Below are 24,847 nucleotides of genomic sequence, written 5' to 3' on the forward strand. Positions count from 1 at the left end.
GGAACCCTCAAAGCCCCCTCACCTATTCATTCAACAAACACTCTCAGAACTGAGGCTGCACTGAGGCAAATAAGGCCCAGGGCCCATCCTCCAGGAGCTCCAGTTGGCAGGGAGGGAACGGGGATGCTGGGCCACAGTGCCTGGCACTGGGGAGGCTGGCTGGAGCCCTGCTAGGAGCAGCGTGAACACCAGGCACAGCCCACTGTCTGCCCCACGCCCTTCACACCACGCTGGTCCCACACTGTCACTGCCACCACCTGTCTCCCCTGTCCCCAGGGCCCCGGCCAGGTCTTCCTCGATTCTGAGTCCCCAGTGCCCAGCCTGGACCCAGCATGGAGCAGGGATCACTGAGCGAGGGGACCCAGCCCCGCAGGACTCACCTCCAGGGCAGCTAATTTAGCTTCTAACCAAACCAGGACACCCCTGAAGAGGAAGCCACTCCAACAAGAGGTTGCTTCCATGTGCTGGTCACTCGAAATCATTGCAGCCGTGCGAGGACCTGAGGCTCAGTGTCCCTGACTCTCACAGGGTGCAGGCAGCCCTATCGGGGTGGCGCTCAGGGCAGGGGCCACGAGTCCTCTGGGCGGACTTGCAGGCTGGCCTTCGACAGACAGTACCGATGAGGGACAGCCTCACCTACACTGCCCAGCAGCTTGTGAGTGTGGGGAGTGGGGGACACACGTTGCCAGTGGCAGCTGCCACACAGAGGGCAAAGGACAGGATGCAGCCCGTCCAAGGCCAGTCCTGGTGCTCGTCCTGGCTTTTAGAGAGACGCAGGCAGTCTGGTTAGGAGCCAAGCTGTCTGCATTCAAATTGGAGTTGTCACTTATGCCAGCTCGGAGACCTTGGGCAAGCCCCTTGGCCTCTCTGTGCCTCCATTTCTGGATAGTACCTGCCTCATATCTGCGACCACTCAGAGCAAGCTCCAGGTGTGTCACTGTGGAAGTGGCCAGCCCATTATAAAGGCTGCTCTAATAGGAGCATAGGTTCTAGAAAGAAGGAGGTGAGAGGCCTGTTCTGAGCGGGGCAAGTACAGTGGGGGCTTGGCCAGCACCTTAGATGATGAGGGAGCTTGAAGCATGTTGTCTAACTGAAAGAACAGGGAACTGCTTGTCCCATGTTTCCTGTGTAGTGTCTAACGTGCCAAATGCCACTGACCAGCTGGCACTTGAACCAGAAGCCCAGGAATTGCCCTGGAAGCCTAACCCCCTGCCCCCCACATCGAGTGAGACACCTAGTCTTCCGGTCAGACCGCAGACCACTTTCGCATTCCATCTGCACAGCCCGCAGCTGCATCATCTCTGCCCTGGACAAGAGCTGCCCCTGCCCATGCCCACTGCCCACCCATGCAACAAACACCGCATGCCCGCTGCATGCTACGTTCCGGGCACGGGGCCACAGCAACAAACACAGGAAATGTCCCTGCCCCATGGATCTTCTGTTCTAGGGGGGAAGACAGACAGCAACGCAATAAAAATACAGAGTCTGTCAGATGGTGGTAAGTGCCAAGGAGAGAGAGCGTGGGGAGGGGACAGGGAGTGGCGGGGGAGGGTCAGTGTTAGAAAAGGCAACCCAAGAAAGTGACATTTGAGACAAGCATGCTTTCTCAGTCACTGCAGCCAAGTTTCACCTGCCCTTTGTTTCCTGAACAAACATGCCCAATCTTTACCCTTCTCCACAGCAGCAACAGAAAACATGCCACCTCACTGTTTAAGCTGCTTTGTACACGTCTGAACAGTTCCCCACCCAACTGTGAGCTTCTGGAAGGCAGTGTTGTGCCGGGTTTGTCTCTGAACCTGCAGCTCCCAGCACAGGGCAGGCACCCTGGAGTGGCTGGGTGAGTACATGCATGAGAAAACAAGTCAGGGGATGGGTGGCGGGCAGCTGGAGGGATGGGGGGATGGATGGCTGGGTGGTGGCTGGGTGGGGGTGGATGCTACATGGACAGAAATGGATGGACCCAGGGCAGGATCACACTTGGCTTGACCTGACCAAGCAGATGGCAAAGGGGCCGTCGGGTAGGTGGGCAGGCTGAAGTTTTGGCCAGGGAGAGCCTCACGTGGTTTGGGAGATGCTCAAGTTGGGTTTGTTTTCTGGCTCTGCCTCTCTCAGCTGTGTGACGTAAGGTCAGTGCTATGACCTCTCTGAGTCTTGCATGGATGACAGGAGACAGAGCCCATAGTCACCAGCTGGGGCCACCCCTCCCCATGGAGTCAGGCCTGCTTTAGGCCTCCTGCACCAACACCAGAACCCCACCATGTTCCGCGCCCCCAGCCCGAGCAAGGAGGCCCAGGCCATCCTCTGGGGCAGACAACCGAAGCGTGAACCAATACAAAGGGCTCCAGGATGCTTTTTTTATTTTTTATTTTTTTAAAGATTTTATTGGGGAAGGGGAACAGGACTTTATTGGGGAACAGTGTGTACTTCCAGGACTTTTTTCCAAGTCAAGTTGTTGTCCTTTCAGTCTTAGTTGTGGAGGGCGCAGCTCAGCTCCAGGTCCAGTTGCCGTTGTTAGTTGCAGGGGGAGCAGCCCACCATCCCTTGTGAGAGTAGAACCGGCAACCTTGTGGTTGAGAGGACGCATTCCAACCAACTGAGCCATCCGGGAGCTCAGCGGCAGCTCAGCGGCAGCTCAGCGGCAGCTTAGCTCAAGGTGCTGTATTCAATCTTAGTTGCAGAGGGTGCAGCCCACCATCCCTTGCGGGAGTCGAGGAATCAAACTGGCAACCCTGTGGTTGAAAGCCCACTGGCCCATGTGGGAATCGAACCTGCAGCCTTCGGAGTTAGGAGCATGGAGCTCTAACCGCCTGAGCCACCGGGCTGGCCCCCATTTTTCCATTTTATAACAGAAGGAATAACTACAAAATATGTTTTTAAATCCAGACAGAAGAAACGCAGCCAACACAGAAAGTGAGAGCCCCACAGCCCAGGCCAGGGTCCCAGCATCCAATCAGAAGCAGGCAAACGCGAGTATTTTTTTCCTGTCTATTGGCGATTTGCTTCTTTTCTTTCTCGGTGTGTCTGGAGGCCTTGCAGGAAGCACCCGCAGACTCACTGCCTTCTGGGCTCATCCACAGTCCCCGTGGTGTGGCCACGATGGACAGGAGGCTGAGCCAGGCTGCCCGGGTGTGGCCCTCGCATACCGCTTCTCACTCGTGACCTGAGGGAGCCACTAGCTCACCTGGGCTTCAGCAGCCTTGTCTGTAACATGGAAATCTATGACCTACCGCCAAACAGCTTTGGAAGAACTAAAGGGCCGATAGCTGGAAAGCTCTGGGAGCCGTGATCTGAGCTCTACATATATGACCATTATGATTTAATTTGCTAGCGATGTCCTCTGGGCTCATTGCTGATTTATTACAGAAAGTGTGCCAATAAACACACTTGAGGACTTTTGTGTTTCAGTGCGGAGATTGCTGGGTCAAAGACACCTGAGCTATTTTTAACTGTCTCATACTTTGCCATTTGGGCAGGATTTGGGGGGAGCAGGGGGGGCAAGAGGATTGCCAAGTGACGGAAATAGCTCAGGAGCCGAGTGGGCATAGGGGGCCAGGCTGGCTCCAGACATCGGCAGCCTTGGCATTGTCAGAAAAGGGCTCCTTGGCAAGCCTGGTCCAGGTCAGGAGAGCCCAGGTGCTCACCCAGCTCACTCTGTGACCAGGAGTCAGTCACCGCCTCCCTGAGCCTCAGTGTCTTTATCTGTAAAGTGGGACAGGAGACGCGAGTCTGTGCACGTGGGGCCTGGCCCTGCCATGCTCTGCCTGGATCTGAACAATGTCCAGTTGTTGCTGCAGACCCCACGGCCCCTGGCAGGGTGGGGACTCAGCCACCTTTTGGAGGGAGGTGTCTCTGGGGAGCTACCAGCTTGTGGGGTGGGATGAACCCCTACCTCAGTCCTCCCAGACACTCTGGCGTCCCTCTGACACTGAGGGCTTAGGGTCCTGGGCGTGGGGTCGTCAAGCCTCCATGGCCCCCAGAAGGGGTCTCACGATTGCAAAGCGTGTGACAGGGCATTCCCTGCTGCCTCACCTGCCTGTACGACGTTCCTGGAAACAGCACACAGGCAGCCTGCCCCACAGTGCCAGCTCCTTCCCCTGCCCACAGAGCTGACAGGCATCAGACCCGGTGTGCCCACATCTGTGTTATGACCCAGTCTCAGAAGGGACACACTGTCATGTCCATGTTTGAAGGGGTAGGGACTCACTTGCAGGCAACAGGAACAGGACATGCCTGAACGGTGTCCTCGCGTGGACGAGGCTGGCAGGGGGTGCTGGGTGAAGCTGCAGGTGAGTCGCGACTGAGAAGAACCCGGAATGCCCAGGCTGGAGCATGCAGACACATCTCGTTGGTGTAGGCACAGCACACCTGGGGAAATAATGGACCTGGAAGGGCAGTGGCAGGTGGAGGATGAGAGGCTGGCACGACACCAGGGAGGGGCGCTGTCAGAACTAGCTGGGAAGGACACGGAGAGGTGCATGTGGATGGAACCCTGAAGGCAGGCTACACCAGACGCCCTGCTGGCACACAGACACTCAAAGGTGGCTGAGAGAAGCTTACCTGACACCCTTCGTCTGGACAGCAAGCCCCATGACGGGATCACACCTGAGCCTGGCCCTGGACCATGTGGTATAGAGTTGGGGACGGGTCTGCGGTGGGCAAAGCCTGAAGCAACTGGGCAGGTGGCAGAGCGGGGACCACCCTCCCTGTGCAGCTGCCCCAGGAAGACACGGCCAGACCAGGCACTGGCTTGTGGCTAGCAAGGTGACTGCCTCAAGCTGGGTATGCACGACAGGAGAAGCCAGGGCAGGAAGAAGGGAGAACAAGCCAGCCAAGGTCCCTCCCACACGGAGAGGTTCTGTAACCGGGGAACTCCACTTCAGGATGCTGAGGGCCATCTCAGTCCCTTTCTCGTGTCTCTGGCACTCCGGAAGGGCCTGCCTACTGTGTCTGTGACAAGCCTCTGGGCTCAGGACATGTGGTTCTCTGCCCTCTCCTGCCCACTCCCACCTCCCCACGGTGCCAACTCCAACTGATCGGCCACTTCAATCAGGGCCCTCCTGTGACCACTTCCCCCTCCCCGGGTGCCTGCTCACACTGACTGTCGGCCTGGAACAGCCTGCTCAGCCCACCTTTTCCCACGCATGGGACAGTGGGAGCCTCTAGAGAGGGGACAGCTGGGATGGCTCACACCAGACCCCAGCGCCAGCCCAGGGCTGGACCAGAGAATGGCTCCATGAGGCTTGCGCATTGCAGGGACAACTGAACGCGCGGCAAGCATGCAAGCTCCCCTGTCCCAGTGTGGCCCCTCTGTCCTAACCAGGTGACCCGACTCTAGCTGGGAACCACCCCTTTGGTCTTCTGGTCAGTCCAGGATGTCCCCAGGCAGCCCCCACCATTAGTTCTATTTTTAGACTGGAAGCCTTTGCCAAGTGTTTATTTATATCGCTCCCTGTCTTGGGTTTCTGGTCATCTCCTCAAATGGCCGAGCAGTCCTCCCTTCAGCCTCTTGGCCCACGCCAACAGAGCAGGCTCAAAGGCGCGGAGCACACGGGATGGAGGCCCACAGCACACTTGAACCAGTAGCCCTGGGGAAACTGAGTTTCCAGCTGACCTGAGAGACAAGAAACCTACCAGCAGGTGGCAACTTTGGGGTTGACTAAATTCAACAGAGAGAAGTGAATTCCTCAAAGTCTGCCCACCAAGACCCCTCTGGGCACCGTGGGCTCAAGGGCCGAGGGACCACCGACAGTGGCTGACTATCCCCACGGGGGTTCCAGGCCCTCCATCCTCTGGGGCCCAGTGAGCCACTCCGGGCTGAACCTGATGAGGGGCTGGAGAGACGGCCAGACAGCAAACGTTTACTTACCTGGACGAGACGCGCCAGGCAGAGCTGGCTCTCGTCAGTGCCAGGGCGCACACCAGTGGCTGGTCCCCAGTCTCTCACCACAAGGCCACCCCACCTGTCTACTACAGTGCCCTCAGCCACCATTAGGGGACCTTTTGGGGCCAGGATTTCTCTTCGCAGGTCCAGTGAAAGATGCCCTTAGGAACCCCTTCGGGCCTCAGCTAATTAAATTAACTCTTTTCTTAATTGCAGTAACTTTGGTTTGTAATATTATAGAAATTAACTGGGCCAGCCTGGTGGCTCAGGCGGTTAGAGCTCCATGCTCCTAACTCCGAAGGCTGCCGGTTCGATTCCCACATGGGCCAGTGGGCTCTCAATCACAAGGTTGCCAGTTCAATTCCTCCTGTCCCGCAAGGGATGGTGGGCTCTGCCCCCTGCAACTAAAATTGAACACGGCACCTTGAGCTGAGCTGCCCCTGAGCTCCCGAATGGCTCAGTTGGGTGGAGTGCATCCTCTCAACCACAAGGTTGCCGGTTCGACTCCCACAAGGGATGGTGGGCTGCGCCCCCTGCAACTAGCAACAGCAACTGGACCTGGAGCTGAGCTGCGCCCTCCACAACTAAGACTGAAAGGACAACTTGACTTGGAAAAAATCCTGGAAGTACACACTCCTGTTTCCCGTCCCCAACAAAATCTTTAAAAAAGAAAAAAAGAAAGAAATTAACTATTATCGTCCCTTTCCTGAAAAGGTGTGGACAGCTGAAGGCAGAGAATCTTGCTCTGGAACTGCAGGACCCTGCCCACCCTGTGCATGCTTCCTGCACACACAGCCTAACTTCCCAGAAGGTCTACACAGCCGGTCCACAGCCCACGCCCACCCCACTTGCCCTGTGACACCCTGAGCTTCCAGCCTTGCTCCCCACCCCAGGTCCAAACAGCCTCCTTCACTGAATTCAACAGATTCCAGGGTGGGGAGAACAGGCAATTTTCTTTTCCTCCTGGTATTTCTTATTTTTCCACACTGAACCTACCTTGTGTAAATTATAAATCTGTACAAAATAAAAAATACTCCACACTTTTCAGTGATCTGCTTGACCCCTCCCCTGCCCCATGATACTCCCTCCCTGCTGCTGTCCTCCTACTGTTCTGGCCTTGGGCCCCTCCTCCCCTTAAAGGCAGGGTCTGAGAAAAGCCCTGCAGGGGACCCTCCGTTGGGTGGGGTGGGGTGTCTGTGGCCCTTGAGAACAATGAGTTAGGAAAAGCACACTCTGTGCTGTGACTTTATCTTCAGGAATGAAACAACAGTCACAGAACCCACTGCTGATGTAATAAAACAGGCTCAAAGATGTGGACATCACGAGCTCATTGGTGATTTTATTTTCACTTTCTCTCCCTAACTGCCAAGGGAGCCCCTGGAGGTCAGGGAGGAGTGCCTGCCTTGTCCCAACGCTTGGCACAGAGCAGCGCTCAGTCACTATCTGTGCACCACCTGAGTCAATGATTCTCGGACAGCGTGGAAATGCAGAACTCTCTAGAAGAGCTTTTAATAAGAAATGTGGTTCTACAGTTTAGTAACCCAGCAGTGCAGCCAAGTGACCCCATCTGCTCTCAGTGTGTGCCTTCACTCCTTCCTCCCTGCCCCAGAGCCCACCCCTCCACTGCTCCCCACAGACTGGACCTTTGTCCCCAAGCCCAACAAGTCCCTGCATGGGGGCACAATAGGCACCCAACAGTGAGCTTCAGGAAACTCCTTGGAGGAGCCCCCCCCCACCCCACCCCCGTTTGGGCAGCCCCGCAGGGGTCCAGGGGAGGGATCCAGTGCAGCACTGTAGGGAGCCTGCGGGCCAGGGAGGAGGTGAGGTGTGAGGCTGCATCCCGTGGGGAGAGCTTAGATGTGGGGTGGGGTTGGAGGGAGCAAAGAAACAAAGAATGCAGTAGCACCAGGTGCCAACCCTCCTGGTGTTCTTGTGATGGATGATTGCTTACAATCAATACTATTATCAATTTCATATTTATCTCCATTGTCATGCAATCCGGCTGCTAAACAAAAATATTTATGGCTACATTTTAAGGAACACAGATAATCATCAACCAGAAGGCTCTGATAGCTTGTGAAGGACAGTGGGGCTGGTCAAAGGTCACAGCGTGAAAACTTAAATCCAGGACACAGGAATGCAGTTAGTTTTGTTCACATCTACATCTATTCAAGGGCTCATGCCACCTGTACGAAACATGACATTAACTTGAGGGCACATGTGTTGCCATCTTTATCTCCTCAGTTGTTCCATAATAATTTATGACTTACCGCTAACTGCCTCATTAAGGTACTTGACTTCCTCTCAAGCCTCCAAAACAAGGAATGGATGCTGCAGACTAGTGTGCTTTACCTCCTGAGGCCTGGTAACCCAGGGGCACCCCTTCCTAGAGGTGAGTCACCTTAATGTAGCTTGTCCTGTTTAATCACCATGCTCTCCGAGGCCTTCAGCCACCAAGTATCCTCATCACCATCTCCTGCCTTGTTTGGTGTCTGGGCTTCTCCTGGGGCCCATATGCTACTACTTATCTGGCTCTCGGGCCACTCTTCCACCCGCCACCCCACCCTGCCTCCTTAAGGCATGGAGCTGGACCAGAGAGGTTGGCGATATTCAAACCCAGGCCTCCAGACCCCTAGTTCAGGGCCCACCAACCATCACAGGCACTGGACTAGGAGTCAGCAGACCTGGGTTTGGGTCTCTGCTTAATGATTGTTCTATTTAGATTCCAAGAAGGAAAGGAAATCACACCTGATGGGTGGCTTCTGTATGACCATGCTTCAATACTTATATGCCTGACATATATCCCCTAGTACCAAATATAGATCATTAAAACCTGTCCATGAGATGCATATCCATTGTAATCCCCATCCCAATTTCAGAAACTGTAAAACTAGAACAGAACTGTGTGCTCTGCACCGGGAAACTCCGAAGAGTGTGGTCCTGACCGCAGTTGGGTGAAGAAGGAAGTTGGGCCCCGGCCTGAGGGTGTTATTTGACTATCACTATGAAAGAGAAAGCACCCAACCAAGCTCGACCCCAACCGGACTGTCCGGACTTAATGAGGCGCTGGGGGAGGAGGGCAGGGAGAAGTCGCCGACCGGGACACTCCCTAGGGACTAAGGAGTGAGCCCAGCCTCAGGGTGGGGTGGGAGGGCGTCGGCGGCGGATTCGGCTCCTACTAACCCCTTCCTCCTGCCGCCGCCCAGCTACCTGCGGTGACCGAGAGCTCTCCCATGTCGCCTGGCTCACCCGGTCCCCTAGCCTCCCAGAGCCGCAGTCCGGCGCCCGCCCCCTCCGGGCACAATGCGTCCTGGCCATCGCGTTCGGACGCGCGGCGATCGGGCCCGTTCCGCCCCGCAGCTGTCCGCCCCGTCCAGGAACCTCCCCCGCTTCACCGCCTTCGCGGCTCCCGAGGGCCTGGCCGCGCCCTTCGCCCCAGGCCCCCTCCCGTTGTCAGGTTCGTTCCCCGCCGCCCGAAACGCCGGAATGCTCAGACCCCGAGACCCCGCGTGTCGGGCCAGGCGACCAGAGCCCCAGGACCACCAACAGCTGGGCGCGCAGGCGGGAGGGCGAAGGCTACCCGAGGGCGCGACTCGCCGCCCTTAGAGTATCACAACTAGTTATGCCCGAGCCTTCGTGCCTGAAGGATGCTGGCGCTCCACGCCTGTTTTCGCGGCTGTGTCCCCATTATACAGGCGAGGACGCTGTTTCCGCGGCAGAGTTGGGATCTGAACCCAGGTTCCTGGGCCGGGTCCGGAGCAGCGCACCTCACGCCCCGCCCAGCTGACACGCATCGCGCACGCCAGGAGCATCTTGGGCCGAGCAGGCCACAGTCAGGGTGTGGACTCCCGGGCCGGGCCCCACGGTCCTGCTTCCGCGAACACCCAATTCCTCTCCCACCCCGAGCAGCGCAGGAGGGCTCACGACCCCCATTCTTTGTCTGCAGCGCCTCTGCGCCTCGCCAGTGCCCCCGCCATGTCCCCGGCGCCCCGCCCTACCCGGGCACGCTCAGCCAATGAGAAGCGGCGGCGGCGCGCAGGCCCCGGGGCGTTGTCCGCACCTCGCCCGTCCATTGGCTGCTCTCTGCACCCGCCCAAGTCGCCGCGGTCGAGGGGCGGGGCCTGCGGCCCGAAGTAAGGGACCCCGGGCACCCGGCGGACAGAGGCAAGGGCCAGCGCGCCGGCGGGCGAGGCATGTACGCTGGGCGAGGAGTCGCGCGCTGAGCTGCCGCCGCCCCCAGACCCCGGTCTGCCCGGAGCTCCGCGCCAGGAGGCGGCGGCCCTGCTGAGTTCCAGCCCAGCAAACCCGTGGTGCCCCCGACGGCAACGAGCCCGGCGAAGGGTCGGAGAAGCAGAAGGACGTGGAAGAAGGGCGGCCTCGCTGGGAACCTGGCAATGGCGCTCGACTTCCTGGCTGGATGCGCTGGAGGTGAGGAGGCGGCGGGACGCGCGCGGGGGCCCCAGACAGCGGGCGCCCGAATCTCCGGGGTCGGAGCCAGGTATCCGGGATGGGAGGCCAACTCGGCCCAGCGGCTTGCTCTCCGGCTGGGGTTTCCTCGTCTGTAAAAAGGGGGATGACAAGCTTTCGTCTCACAGGGCTCTCTGGGCGTGAATGGACATCAGGCCCGAGGGCGCTTAGCGCACTGTCTGCTAGGGCGACTTTCTTTTAAGTCCCTCGGGGCACGTTCGGACGGACGGGAGGTGTGGGGCCCCGGGCTGCACGGTGGCTTGGCGGAGGCGGGGCACGGACTGCCAGGTGGGTGCCCGCTGCCCCCGGCCCTCTCCTCGCCCTTGTTCCGGAGCGCCTCTCCCTAGCGCCGCATCCCACCCGGAGCAGGGTTCGCTCCCGGACCCGAGAAGTTTTAGGTTGGCTCCACCCCTTCACCCCCGCAGCCATCTGGGCGCGGCTGGGGCTCCCCGACAACCTCCTAGCAGGCTGGCCTGAGGGGCACTGAGAGGCGCCGGCTGGATCCCGGGCGCCAAGTCACGCTTTGGCACGCGGCCCGCTGCCTACGCCGTGTAGTGAAGTGATGGTGGGCGGCCTCCACCCGGGTGGCAGAATGGGCCTGACACGCCGCTTGCGGTAGTCCTAGGGCTCACGCAGACGTGTCACCGGCGTGGGGCACCTTCAGCGAGGCCGGGCTTTGGCGCTGGTGTCCAGTGTCCCGGTGAGGGCCTGAGTCTTTGTGCAGCCCCAGCTCTGCTATGGCCCGACCGTGGGCGTAGGGCACCAAACCTCCCTGTTTGGCTTTTAGTTTCTCCTCTTTTCCTTGGAGAGTTCATTTATTCAACAGGTATTAATTGGGAGCCGGGTTTCCCTATCAGGGATTCTGGGATGAGGTGACATGAGCTGACATATGTGGCAGGCCCTCCGGGGCAGAGAGGCTGGCTAGGTGTTCCAAGCTGGGTGGGCGCTTCTCTCCTCCAGCACTTGCCAGTGGTGGGCACCCTGGGGAAAGAGGAATGACCAGTCATGACCATAAGCATTGAAACCTGTGTGGCGTGAGCTTGCTGTCCTGGGTGAGAGGAGGCTTGCGGAGAAGGGAGTCTGCCAGGGGTGATGTCAGTGAGAGGATTTAAGAACCTCCCAAACTGTTACCCAAGGACTGGAGCCTGAGGGAGGGCGAGAAACCCCAGAGATCTGGGCAAATCAGTGGAGAATTTCTCCCAAGCTCAGGCACCAGAGGAGACAGGAAGGGGCAGGGGGCTGTGCTGAGCCAGGGCTCAGCTTCCTCCAGCCCTCAGATCCCGCTCTGCTTTTACCATTCTCCTCCCTTTGGTGTCTGTCACTCCTTCTGGCCCTTGTTGGGCCCCAGCTCTCCTCTACTCACCGCTCCCCCCACAGAGGTGGCTTGGGAGGGTGGGGGCTGTCCCAGGGCCCCTTTCCAACTTCTTGGGGAGTATGAGTTCTCTCCCCAGAGGGGCAGGATTCCTTCTGTGTTCCTGCAGGTGTCCTGGGCACTTGGGGCGTGGGGTAGGAATACTCATCCTAAGGCCGGGCCTGCTTAGAGACCCGTCCTCCCAGACACACGTGTTCAGTCACTCTGGGCTCTTGCTCAGGCAGGGCCCCTTCCTGGAAAGCCCATCTTCACCAGGCCTACCTGGAAGAGATCCTATACAGGCCCGAGGGTCCAGCGCCCTGCCAAGCAGTAGGTGCTTCACTGGTCACCCGCACCGGGGTCCGCATGCAAGCCTGTGTGGATGGTGCTCACCTACTTCCTCGTCGTGAGCTAGCTGAGACCTGAGCCTCCCAGGTGGATGAGGTTGGAAGTGGCTGCAACAAGGGTTTTGTATGCCTGGGAGGGGACAGATAGGGTCCTCAGTCTCTGCTCCCCAGGGACCTTCTCTAGTCTTATTTGACCCAGGAGAAAACTAGGCCCTGAGAAGGGGACGTACTAGTGCAAAGTCGTATTGCATGCTCCTACAGAGCAGGGCAGGGGCGTCCTCTCCCCTTCAGCCCACGGGACAATGACCTGATTGTGTCCCGGGCCCGCCTTCGGGCCCCTGGCACGGCCTAGCCTGCACAGAGGGGCCATCCAGGAAGTGCTCGGGCAACTCCTTGGGGCCTGGCACCTAGACGCCTGTCTGGTTCCTTCAAGTTTGGGCTCCTTGCAAGGACTGGAGACTCAGGACAGAGGATGGGGGTGCTTCTCCTCGGCAGCCTGGGGTCCTTCGAGATTCAGATTTCCCTGTTGGGGGAGGCTGGCACATCAGCTTGATTGTCTGAGTATGGGTCACCTGTTCGACCCTGCCCTTGGAGAGGCTGGCTGGGGCCTTGATTGACAGTCCCTGGAGGCTGCGCTTGGTAGAAGGGTGGCAATGCCTACCTGCACTCCCCCACAGGGCTGAGCCCCAGGTCTTCTGCCCGCTTAGAGCCCAAGCTCTGGATGGGGGTCTGCCTCCTGCAGGCATGGACAGGAGGAGAAAAGGCCAATGGTAGGCAGGGATCCCTGCCGGGGGAGGACAGGTCGGTCATCTTGGTGTCCCCACCTACCACCTCTACTGCCGGGTGCCTCCAGCAGTGGTCCCCTGTCCCGGTCTGGAGGGTCATGGGATGGGGGTTCCCCCGTAGAGTCCAGCTTATGCAGAGCAGTGGGCACTGGCTGTGGAGCTGAGCGACTGTGGGCTTCAGTGTCCTCTCAGGGAGATGGCCTGGCAGGACGTCCTGGCTGTCAGGTGTCTGTGATGTTAAAGGGATAAGGCTTTGGGGACTGGAGGCCCTGGTGGAGGCAGGCCCCACACTCCACTCATGCCTGTGGACATTCTGGGTGAGGGGGACCCAGCCCCTTGCCTGAGGGCACTGAAACCAGTCAAGGGAGAACGTGAGAATGACATGTCTGCCCTTGGGAGTCTTTGCCTGGGGCCCTCCCAATAGAGGCTGGTGAGCGAGGGTCTGCTCCTCCCATCCCAGAGGCTGATGAAGGCTGTTGCTGGCACCTGGGCAAGTCTAGAGCCAGAGGCAAGACTATCCAACCCCCTCCAACGCTTCCAGCACATGCTTCTTGGGGACGCCACAGTTGGGCCTGGCTGCAAGGGGCTTGGAGGGCTGGAGGGGCCCTTGGTTCACTGAAGGAAGAAGGAAGGCCAGGCCGCACGCTGTGGGCAGATGTTAGATTTCCAAACCCAAGGAGATCTAGTTACAGCCCAAGAAAAGAGTTTGTACAGCTAGGATTTTCTAATTGAGAAAATTCAAAATATGAAATGATTTTTAAAAAGGGTAGATCTCAAAGGAATAGAAACAAAGTGTGTCTCGGGACCAGAAACGCTGCTGTCTTGCGGGTAAGACAGGTGTGGGGTGTGTTCTCATCCGCCCGAGTGTTAGGGGTTCCAGAAGGAGAAGGAGGCCTAGAGATGATGACGATGACTAATAAATAAATAATGGTGGAAGTTTTCTCTGATCAGAAAAACGCAAGGCTACAGAACAACAGGGCTGGTGGGGTTCCGGGCAGGGTTGTTTTGAAGAAAAAAGACACACCCTTGGCACCTCCAGTGACATTCCTGAAATCTACAGATAAACTCTCAGAGGCTTCCTGTCAAAATAAATCAATTATTTACACAAGAAAGGAAACACTGGCACATTTCTCATGCAACACTGGCAGCCAGAGGACTTCTGGGACACAGCCACCCTTTCTGGCCTGGGTCTGGAATCCTCGTCAGACACAGAACTGTTCACTGATAGCCTTAAAGCAGTAGATTTTGCAGATGACCTGCAATTCAGAGGGCATTGCCCCATGTGTTACAGGTTCCAATCCACCACTGTCTAGCTGTGTGGTGTGGACATGTTACTTCTCTGGGCCTTGGTTTCCTCATCTAGCAAATGGGCTAACAGTCCTTTCTTTGGAGGAAATAAGAGGGAGAAGTAATACAGGTGTAAAACTAAGAACCGTAACCACTAGGCAGAAATGTTACTGTTTGTTACTCAACACATGTTAGCTGTTTTAATTGTACATAAACACTCCTGGAAATAAAAGAACTCCAGGATGTGGACATGAAATTCTAGGAAGGAAAGCGTGGGCGTTGGCTCGCCAGTTACTCAGCGAGCCTCATTTTCTCCTCCATGAAGCGGGGAAAAAGGCTACCAAGTTCGCAGGGATGTGTATACCACATACAGCATGTGGGACTCTGACCAGTATCTGTGAGCCTTTGTCCTTTCCGGGGGGCTGGAGTTCGACATGGCCTGGACCCATACCTAAGCAAGCGTGACTACAGCGTCCCAAACTGCCCCCTTGGGCACCAGGCAGCTCCCACTAGGGGAAGGGAGCCATCAACTAGCACCTGCGATGCACGCGGGTTGGGGGTGGGGAGGGTGGGGCGCTTCCCGGGGGCTCTCCTGGAGGAGGTCCATGCTCACCACTGGACAGGTGACATGAGACTCAGACAGCTGGTAAGTGACAGAGGGAAAATTCAGTCTGGGTGAGGGTCTGGCCCCAAGTCCAACATGTCTGGAGCCCCCTGCCCATGCTGGAGATGTTTGGAGCGATAGAGGCATCTTAGAAATAGCATGTGCAGCCTCCCAGGGGACCACTTCTGTTGTCAACTGCAGGGAGCACCGGGGCAGGGAGAGACACCAGCTTTGAGTTGGACAGATCCTGACTTGACCTTGGGGATGTCCCCTCACATGCTCCCCACCTCCCAGCCACGGGGATGAAGGGGCTGCCAGAGGAGCCAGGCACACAGAGCCCCACCCCACGCTGCAGGTTTCTCAGGCATTTGCGTCACAAGCCCTCCTTTCTTCCTCCAGGTGTGGCAGGCGTGCTGGTGGGACACCCGTTTGACACAGTCAAGGTGAGTCTCGGCACAGTTTTATTCTCAGGCTCTTGTGGAAGTAGAGACATGGGCGAGAGGCCTGCAGGGTCTGGGCGGCCGGAGGCCCCTTTCCGCTGACCCTCAGGAACACCTTGAATGTCTTCCCACAGGCTCCGGAATACAGTAGAATCAGGGTTCTCTGTGGCGCCCGGGGGGCGGCCACTTATCCACGGAGCCCAGTGGGCCTCTCTTGGGTCTGTCCCCCCACCTCCCAGCGGGGGCTGCACTTTGAGGTCCACCCTGGGGTTTGGCCAATCGAGACCAAGGGGCTGGTTTCCCCTCGCCCAGAGCAAAGCTCCTCCAGACAGCTTCTGGAAAGAAAAGTTCAGAGGAAAAATACGTAAAAGTCAAAACTTGTCAGTGGTTCCCATGCCCGTGACCTTCACAGAGCGGTGATCGTCAGTGTCCAGAAGCTGAGCAGCAGCTTCCCCAGGGCAACAGTGCGCCTGCCGGGGTTCGTGGGGCAGGCACTCACTTCCTCCTCCATAAACCCCTCACGTACACCGTTGCGTCCCAGGTTCCCGATACCTCAGTGTGCAAACCAAGGAAATCCATGTTCTCCCGATAGCTGGTCCCACCGCGATTGTCCCGTTATTACAGTTTTATGTCGGGACCCTTTTTTGCCAGCTCCACTGGGGAGCCAGGACCACAGTGAGCAGCAGGGCGTGAGGCCAGACTTTCTGCTGCCTTAAACATTGACCTTGGCACCTCCTCCCACCAAGGCAAGGGCAGAGCCAGGGCAAGGCCGTCACTCGCAGCTGGGTTTGTTTCCTGTCTCTTTTTTTCAGGAACCTGGGTGCTCCTTGGCTAAGAAAAGGACTTGTGAACTCTGGGCTGCAGTTCCCTCCAGCACAGGCCTGAGGGCCTTGTCTTTTTTTTGGGGTGGGGTGGGGCGGGGGGGGGCCTTGTCTTATGCTTTGGCTCAGACCTGAAAATGTCCTGTCCCTGGGCCTGTGTGGGTCCAGGCCCACCGCTCAGTAACCGTGGGCCCTCACTTTACATCTGGGCCCAGTCGTCCTCTGCACGTAAGGGGTTGGGCAAGATTACTGAGGCCCTGTGCCAGCTCAGCAGTATGATTTCTGCTGGATGAAATGCCGGTTCTGCAGAGCATGGCTTTCCTTTCATCCCATGGTCGGTGAATTTGGGGAGGAGGTGGAAGGGCCGGGCTTTCTGGCTGTGCAGCGGCCCCTGAGTTCCGTGCAGGGCTGCCGGAGCAGCCCAGGACAGCGTGGCAGTGTCCACGTTGCGCTGTGTTTATGTCTTGTGGTCACGTGTGCTAAATGCCTCTTGAAGCTGTATCCAGCCAGGAAGGGCCTGTGATTCACTTCCTCAGCCCAGCTTTGCAGAGTCCCCTCTGAGCGGTGATTGGCCCAGGTCCAGCCAGGCCTTCTGCAGGCTCTCACCCGGCCCCTCAGTCAGTCCCCAGCAGCCTAGGAGCACTTTGTCCTGGTGTCCCCAATTCCCTCTGATCTCCTGAGCCATGACAGGCACCCCCGCAGTATTCAGGTGCAGGCGCTTCTCCACCCACTGGGCTAATACCCCTGGGAACCCCCATTACTTGGCCCCTGGAGGGAGGACATCCATTTGGGGCCTTTTTGTTGTTGTTGTTGTTTTGTTTTTGCTACTGTGGCCCCCCAGTATCACATCTGGGCAAACCTGTTGTAAAAAGCTGTTTTTTATGATGAAGGGGAGAAAACCCGCCCAGTAGTCACCACTGTCACTCAATTCTTGTGACCCATCCTGTCCCACCCAAGGGCTCACACACTATTTATTACATTGCGCCAGGCATGGATCACACTTATTTGGTTTTAATTTAATGTTATAATGCCCTTATTTTTTTACTAGCTATTTTCCATTATTAAACATTAAACATTCTCATTACAAGAAAATTGGGCAATGTAGAAAAGCAAGTTATTTCCTTTCACCAGACAAATCGGTTTTCACATCTTGTACGTTCAGAATCCCCCCTCCACCGTGTCCCCTGTGGGATATTTTTCAAATGTGGTTTTTCTTTTTTTTAAAGATCTAATTGGCTTTATTGAATGATTCATGAATTGGGCAGCACCCCATCTAGTAAATAGAAAGGTACTCCCTAAATGTGTTTTAACCATCAGGTACATATGGGTTTTCTTGGTTGGCTGTTACAAGCGCCGTATAGGTTGTAAAAAACTTGTAACCATAATGGAGGCATATCAACTAAAAAACAAAAAAACAGAACAAAACAGTCGTTCATATATCCTTTTGCCCAACCCTTGTTAATGATTTCTACTGAAAAACAGAAATGTATACAAACCCGTACATGTTCTTGCTTTTGCAAAAGTGGGGTTTACTTCATAGCTCTGCGGTTGAAATTGAAATTTAGTACATGTAGGAAAGTGCACACATGCTGAGTGTACAAAGCTATGAAACACGGGCAGAGAACAAGGCCAGCCTCCCGGGAGCCCCCACGCTCCCCTGTCCTGACTAGCCTGACTCCCGGTGCCATGGTCCATCTCCCTTTTCCTGAACCTCATGTAATTAGATCTGTGCTCGGAATGTGTGAGGAGACACACGTTCCGTGTCAGTCATGTTGTCTCATGGCTGGGACATTTAAAATGTGTTCCTCCAGACCCCTGGGAACAAAATTTGAGTCCAAAATTTGGTTTCCCTCTGTTGAACCTAGAACCGTAGCTGCTGTCCTCAGACACACCGCCTTCACACGTGTTTCTCTATGAAGGTAGTTTTCTGTCCTTTAGGGGACGTGACATGACTCAGGAACACCATGTCCAAGCCCGCTTTGGCCAGGGAGGGGCCGTCCCAAGTCAGGGGAGGGGACAGGGAGGCCAGAGGCTGGCCTGGGGGGGTCTGCTCAGATGTGATGTTGAAATTTTGTGTTGCTTTAACCGCCTTTATTGTCTGAGCTGGAAGCTGTCTCCATCATAGCAAAAGCGTAACTGTTGTCGGTGAGTGTAAGCCTCACCCCCAAGACCAGGTGAACCCCATGCTTTGTTTCTCTGTCCTCGCTGAATCAGACCCTGGGTCTGGACCCCACCCTGCTCTGCCCCTCCCCTGCCCCCAGAGTTCCCTCCGGGACTAGTAGGGGACAGGGAGGATGTGAGATGAGCTTGGGGCCAGCAGAGGCCCTGGGTTGGGGCCCTGGGCAGGGCTGGTCGAGAAAAATCAGTCCCTCTGGATCAGAGGGTCTTCATGTTGGGGTCTCCCAGCTCTGGGGGCAGCTAGCAGACTCCTGGGTTTGTGTGAGAATGACCACTTTTCCAGGGTGAAGCCATCAATCCTCAAATGAGATCCTGTCACCCCAAAATGTCAAGACTTTCAGCTCTAGATATTATAAGATGTGGGCCACTGGGTCACAATTCACCCCCACACCTGTCCTCCCACACAGCGAGGGCTTACCCCAGACCCAGGGGTCAGAAACAAAGGGGAGAGCGGCCTCTGTGGTCTCTTGTTGGACCCGAGATGTCCTGAGCATGGGCACAAAACTATTCAGCCTGCAAAGAATTAAGGACACTGCTGGAGTGTATGAAAATGCAACCCCAGGAGGGGACAGCCCCACTTCATGTCATCTTTGCTAGCACAGCCCTCTTAGTTCCAGGGGCCACAAAGGAAGAAAGATGTCCTGCCAGAGTCCCCAGAACATTGAAGGGAAATGAAAACCACCTGAGCCAGACGGAACTCATGGGGTTCATACATCGTTCAAGTTCAACAAGTGGTTTTGCTTTTCTCTGAAAACTCACCCCTCCCCTGCCAAGTCCTGGTAGAGCTGGCAGCCTGGGTGGGAATGGTGCTGGGGTGACAGTTGCAGTGCCTGCCAGTTGTAGAGCCTTGTAAGTGCCTTTGCCAGTAGGAGATCCACCTGTTCTCACCAGCTGGCACCCCCCATCCCACCCGGCCCCCACTAGCTCGTGTCCCTGAGAGGACAACGTTGGCCAAGTTGCTGGAGCCTCAGTCTCCCGATCTTTGAAATGGGAGCAACAAACCCACCTGGGCCGGTGATGACTACGCCTGAGGCCCCTGTCCTGCTTCCCAGCACAGATGGGTGCTCACGTCATGGCCCTGGCCATAATGACAATTTCTGAGTCAGAGCAGGGGACTGCACTCAAGTTCAGGAAAGGTTCCTTGCGCTCTGCACTGTGGGGCCCGTGTATCAAGCACAGAGATAAGCTCTTGCTTAACAAAGAAGGCTTTCACAATGAGAACGGGACCGCTGCACCTGATCCCTGGGCCCCAGAGTTGCTGACGTGGTCCCCCACGAGGTGTCAGCTGCTCTCCTGTCATGGCTTTACTATAACTTAGGACCACTGTTCTCCCAAGGGGACAGAACCTGAGCAGGACCCCGAGGCTCAGTGCTGACTCCTGCTGCCACGTGCCATGCCCTGCCAAGGGGTACTGAGTGACTGGACGTGAGCACCAGCCAGGGTGTGCCACTGGGACAGTGGAGAGGGCCGGGAGGTGCTCACGCCCCACTGTCAGTACCTTGCAGTGGGTGAAAACAGAGGCAGAGGTGTCATGGCCACTGTACCAAGAAGGTATCTTCAGGCCGAAAGACAAAGCTGACAACACCATGGAATATGACAGAATTTACTGTAGGGTGATTTACTTACAGGAAGATTGGGTCGGAGCGGACAGATGACCAGCAGTCTGGCGCAGATTATTCTCCGCAACCAGACCCATTACTGTACTTTTTCTATAGTATAACCTGGCAACCAATCACTGACAGGACAAAGGGATGAACACTGCAGTCGTGCTGGGGGCCAACCCTCCTGGTGGTCTTGTGATGGATGGTTGCTTATAACAGACACTATTACCAGCGTGATATTTATCTCCATTGTCATGCCATCCTTGCTGCTGCTAACAAAAATATTCCTGGCTACGTTTTAAGGAACACAGATAACCATCAACCAGAAGGCTCTGATACGCTTGTGAAGGACAGTGGGGTTGGTCCGAGGTCACAGCGTGAAACTTAAAAATGAAATGAGATCGGGGACACAGCTGGAGTTGGTTTTGTTCACATCTACATCTATATACCTACCCTGTAGTTACCTGCAGTCTTGGGGATCCCCTGCCCTCTTGGGGTGTCATCCAGTGCAGCTGGCTGGCTGTGGCTTTTTGTTCACTGACACCCCTCCCTGAAGAGGCAGATCTGGTCTCACCCCAGCCTGGAATTCCAAAAGCCACAGAAAGCTAGCTCCTTGGCTCCCTGCCTTGTGGGTCTGGCACCGGGTCTCCTGGACAGAGCCTCTGCGGCGGCCCTAAGTGCCAGGCCCCGGGAGCTGGGTGCTCTGGCCCAACTTGCCCACCTTCCACTGGGCCCTCCCCTTCCAGGTGCGGCTTCAGGTCCAGAGCATGGAAAAGCCCCAGTACCGAGGGACCTGGCACTGCTTCCAGTCCATCATCAAGCAGGAGAGCGTAAGTGGCCTGGGCAGGTGGGGGTGGGGGCAGGAAACCAGCCTGTAGGACAGTGCGAGGGCCCATGGAAGAATCAGGGGGACTGTTGGGCGAATCAGGGCCTTGGAGATGGGAAGGTGTGAATGCCCAGCCCTCTCAGATTGATGACTCTGGTTCTCATGAAATTCTGCTGGGTCCTCATGAGCACCTAGGGCGGGCTGGGGCCGCTGCCATCTGCGTGGAGGTTCCCTGGAGTGGGGGTGGGCTGGGCGCCCCTCCCCCAAGCCGCAGGGGCCTGACCCTGTGTGTGCGCCCCGCAGGTGCTGGGCCTGTACAAGGGCCTGGGCTCGCCGCTCATGGGGCTCACCTTCATCAACGCGCTGGTGTTCGGCGTGCAAGGCAACACGCTGCGGGCTCTGGGCCGCGACTCGCCGCTGAACCAGTTTCTGGCTGGCGCGGCGGCGGGCGCCATCCAGTGCGTCATCTGCTGCCCCATGGAGCTGGCCAAGACGCGGCTGCAGGTGCAGGACGCGGGCCCGGCCCGCACCTACCGGGGCTCCGTGGACTGCCTGGTGCAGATTTACCGGTCCGAAGGCCTGCGCGGCGTCAACCGGGGCATGGTGTCCACGCTGCTGCGCGAGACGCCCAGCTTCGGCGTCTACTTCCTCACCTATGACGTGCTGACGCGCGCGCTGGGCTGTGAGCCCGGCGACCGGCTGCTCGTACCCAAGCTGCTGCTGGCCGGGGGCACGTCAGGCATCATGTCCTGGCTCTCCACCTACCCCATGGACGTGGTCAAGTCGCGGCTGCAGGCCGATGGGCTGCGGGGCGCCCCGCGCTACGGGGGCATCCTTGACTGCATGCGGCAGAGCTACCAGGCCGAGGGCTGGCGCGTCTTCACCCGCGGGCTGGCGTCTACGTTGCTGCGCGCCTTCCCAGTCAATGCTGCCACCTTCGCCACCGTCACCATCGTGCTCACCTATGCTCGCAGCCAGGAGGACCTGCCCGAGGGTGAGGCCGTGCCCACTGCCTCCTCTGCCCCGGCGGGGCCCTCGCTGGCTCAGCACTCCAGCCTGTGACGCCCGGTCCCCAGCGAATAAGGCGTGACCTCCCCAGGGCTGCTTTTCAAAAACCCAACATAGACATAGATTGGCCCCCCTGGCCGATCAGCCAGCCCAGACACCCAAACACCCCCCACCCCACCCCCCGCCGTGGGCTGGATTCCACTCATCAGCTGGGTGACCTGGGCCACAAACCTGACGTCCTCAGTTTTCTCAGCTGTGACACAGGGATCCTCATACCCACATTATGCAGTCGGGAAGCTCAGGTGAGGCCTGTGCAGCGCCTGTCACTGTTACCTGGAAGCTTCCAGAAACCCAGCCGACATGCCAGCCCTTCCCTGGGATCCCACCCATCATCTCCATGGGGTCTCTGATGACCGACTGATGGGCTGTTGCCCAGTGACTCACTGACTCTGCACATCCTCTGCCTAGCAGAACTCCAAGGACACTTTTGGCCACCTGTCCAGTCTCTGTGTTGGGGACAGAGAGGCAGCTCCAGGTGCCTTTATCAGAACGGAATCCTCTGCCGATGCACCACAGCTTCTCCATATGGCACTGCTGGGAATACCGCTACTACTGCCACTCCCGATGGAGGGTGACCTGGGGACCCACCAAAAAGTCACGGGATTTGCTGGAGGTTCCATATCCTCCTGAGGACTGGAGTGGGGGAGCAGAACAGGCCAGTGGGAGGAGATCTCAACAGTTAAATAGGGAATAGTCTCTTTTACCCTCTGTCCTCAGGCTGTGCATCTGTGAAATGGGGACATGGGTTGGCAATATCCCAGCCAGGGTTCCCTGAGGTGCAGAGGGGTCAGCAGGGAGATAGTATGGGGTCCCCAGTCCCCAGCAGATGGTGTCTTTCTGGGGCAATCTCAGTGCCTGGTTTCCTATGAGGCCGTGAAGGGGGGGGGGGGCTTGTTAGAGGGCACAGGTGTGGCCACTTTGGGCCCTTCCAGGCTGAGGAGGATCTGAGCCCATGCTCCGGACCTGTTGCTAGAAACCAGGGCTGTGGTGTGAGCTTGGGGCACCCAGGCACATCCCATACAGTGTGGTCCTGTGATTGGATGGGGAGGTGGATGGTTTTGCACGGGTTGGAGGTAACTGTGGCCTCCTTTGCCCTGAACGGGGTTCAGCCTCTTGGGTAACGTGACACGTTCTCCTGGGAGGCAGCCTGTGGTCAAGGAAGACAAGACTCCCACCCTGTACACGGGGTGTCATTATTATACAGAAACACCAAGGGAATAAAACATTCTTTGTTTTTTTTAAGAGGGTCGGACTTCATTTTGTGTATTACTGAGGAAGGGGCTTCATTGTGCACCTCTCCCTGGAGTCAGAGGGGCCGGCTTGGTGGTCTGTGTGCTCTTGGGCCCTGACAGCAGCCCTAGCTGTGTGACCTGGGGCAAGCTCTGGGATACGTCTAAACCCTCAGTTTCCTCATGTGCAAAATGGGCTAATGGAGGTGTGAGGATTGAGTAAAGCTCAAACATGCTGGATGAGTTCTCAGCATTCAGCAGGTTCTCCTCAGATGTCTGGTTCTCCCAGTGATGGGAAGCCTGGGAAGCTCGTCTTCTGGGCAGGGCAGGCAACGTGTGTCGTCAGCTCTGGGAGTACCAAGCTATGGTGAGGGCACAGAGAAGGACATTAGCTGAGGTCAGAAATGGCCTTCCAAAGGAGGGGAAGTCTAAGTGGAGTTCTGAAGGGTGAATGGATCTGTCCATCGGAGAGTAGACCTAACCGAGCCTACGTAAGAGGTCCATGAGAGCTTCCTGCAGGAGGCCTCATTTGCCCACCCCCACTTATGCTCAGCCTCCTGGAGTCAGTTCTCGGCACTGTATCTCCCTCTCATCTCCGAAGCTGTCTACCTGGAGCCTCTTTCCTTCCCAACTGCTGATCCAAAAAGCTCCACCCACCTACAGGGAGGGCAGGAGGGCCCCCAGCATTCCCTCCAGGGGAGCAGCAGCTCTCCTGGGTCTTTACACCCCATTTAATCCCCAGCGCCAGCCTGTGACATTGGGCTTATCTTCAGTTTCCAGGGACAGGAGGCCAGGAAGGGGCTGGCTGGTGACCCCAGGGTGAAGTGTACTCAGGCACATCACAGGATGTCCCCTTCCTGGGGTCCCAGGCAGCAGCTCCTTCTCCCATGAGGTCCCCTGGACTCTCTCACTTTCTTCTGAAAACCCAGGTAAATGCTAAAAACCAGGGTCCCCCACTCCCACCCTGAACACTGATGGTTAAACATTACCAAACAGTCAGATGGGAGGAGGGGTTGGGAGGGGGGTTGTGAATTTATTTGACAATTTATTTTCTCCCTGATTTGAATTTATATTTATTCTGTGTGGAATAAGTAATATATTAACGTGGGGAGAAAAAAATGCAAACGGAACCCAGGTTGTGCATTGAAGGGGAAAACCTGGTCCCTACCTCCTCCCGGCCGGCAGGCCCCTCCCTGGAGCCGAGGCCTGGAGGACTTCCCGTCCTGGGCAAATCCCAGCACGTGGGAACGTCCCCACTCCTCACAGAGTGTGGCCTAGGTACTGACTGTTCTGTTCTTTGCTTTTTGCACTTGACAGTTATCTTGGAGATGTAGGCTAAGACAATAGACGTTTATTCTCTTGAAGGTCTGGAGGCCAGGAGTCTGAAATTAAGTGTCAGCAGTGTTGGCTCCTGGAGGTTCTGAGGGAGGATCTTTCCTTGCCTCTTCCAGCACCTGCTGGTGGCTGGCCATCCTTGTCTTCTAGGCATATCGCTCCAACCCTGCCTCCATCCTCACATGGCTGTCTCCCCTGTTCGTTTGTCTCTTCTTTGTATAAGGACCCCAGTCATTAGCTTAAGGGCCCACACTATTCCAGTATGACCTCATTTAACTAATTACATTGGCAAAACCTGTTTCAAATAAGGGTACAGTCACAGGTACCTGGGGGACTTTGGCAGACCTTCCTAGGTGCCTACTTAGAAGGCATCCTGCCTTTTCTAATAGAACCCCAATTTGTTCTGGGCTTCGGTGTGTCCAGAATTTAAAAAGTATATACCTTTACTGACTCCCTTGCAGCTAGATGTGGCCACAGGTCCCAGGTACAGAAGTCAGTGGCTGGGGCTTCTGAAAAAGCTTTGTAAAAGGGACAAACGCACCTTTTCCTGATAAAATGGGGGCAAGATGCCTGCAGGAGCAGTAGAGTCAGAGCCAGCTCTGTGGCCTTGGGGGGCACTGCACCAGC

At 56.8% G+C, this 24,847-nt stretch overlaps 1 protein-coding gene and 1 long non-coding RNA gene across 3 annotated transcripts; both read left to right on the forward strand.

Moving 5' to 3' along the window:
- Window positions 1–1,186: 1,186 nt before the first annotated feature.
- Window positions 1,187–6,921, forward strand: LOC109458154 (uncharacterized). Of its 2 annotated transcripts, none has more exons than XR_012494527.1 (3): window positions 1,187–1,498; window positions 1,682–1,837; window positions 2,884–3,392. It is a non-coding gene; the product is annotated as an uncharacterized LOC109458154 (long non-coding RNA). The 2 variants fall into 2 exon arrangements; XR_002139149.2 differs by lacking the exon at window positions 2,884–3,392 and adding an exon at window positions 6,596–6,921 and having other exon boundaries at window positions 1,202–1,498.
- A 3,082-nt stretch (window positions 6,922–10,003) lies between these two features.
- On the forward strand, window positions 10,004–22,898 carry SLC25A29 (solute carrier family 25 member 29). Its single transcript, XM_019751571.2, has 4 exons — window positions 10,004–10,309; window positions 15,122–15,165; window positions 20,509–20,592; window positions 20,892–22,898. The coding sequence occupies exons 1-4, from the start codon at window positions 10,276–10,278 to the stop codon at window positions 21,648–21,650; spliced, it is 921 nt and encodes a 306-aa protein (XP_019607130.1). The 5' UTR covers window positions 10,004–10,275; the 3' UTR covers window positions 21,651–22,898.
- Window positions 22,899–24,847: the final 1,949 nt, after the last annotated feature.

The sequence above is a fragment of the Rhinolophus sinicus genome, linkage group LG03, assembly GCF_036562045.2.
Source record: "Rhinolophus sinicus isolate RSC01 linkage group LG03, ASM3656204v1, whole genome shotgun sequence".
Lineage (NCBI taxonomy): Eukaryota > Metazoa > Chordata > Mammalia > Chiroptera > Rhinolophidae > Rhinolophus > Rhinolophus sinicus.

Excerpts from the sequence above, each read along its gene's own strand:
- SLC25A29 (XM_019751571.2), top strand. The coding sequence starts at position 10,276 with ATGGCGCTCGACTTCCTGGCTGGATGCGCTGGAG. Across the intron at positions 10,310-15,121 it reads CCTGGCTGGATGCGCTGGAG|GTGTGGCAGGCGTGCTGGTG; the intron begins GTGAGGAGGCGG and ends TTCTTCCTCCAG. Across the intron at positions 15,166-20,508 it reads ACCCGTTTGACACAGTCAAG|GTGCGGCTTCAGGTCCAGAG; the intron begins GTGAGTCTCGGC and ends CTCCCCTTCCAG.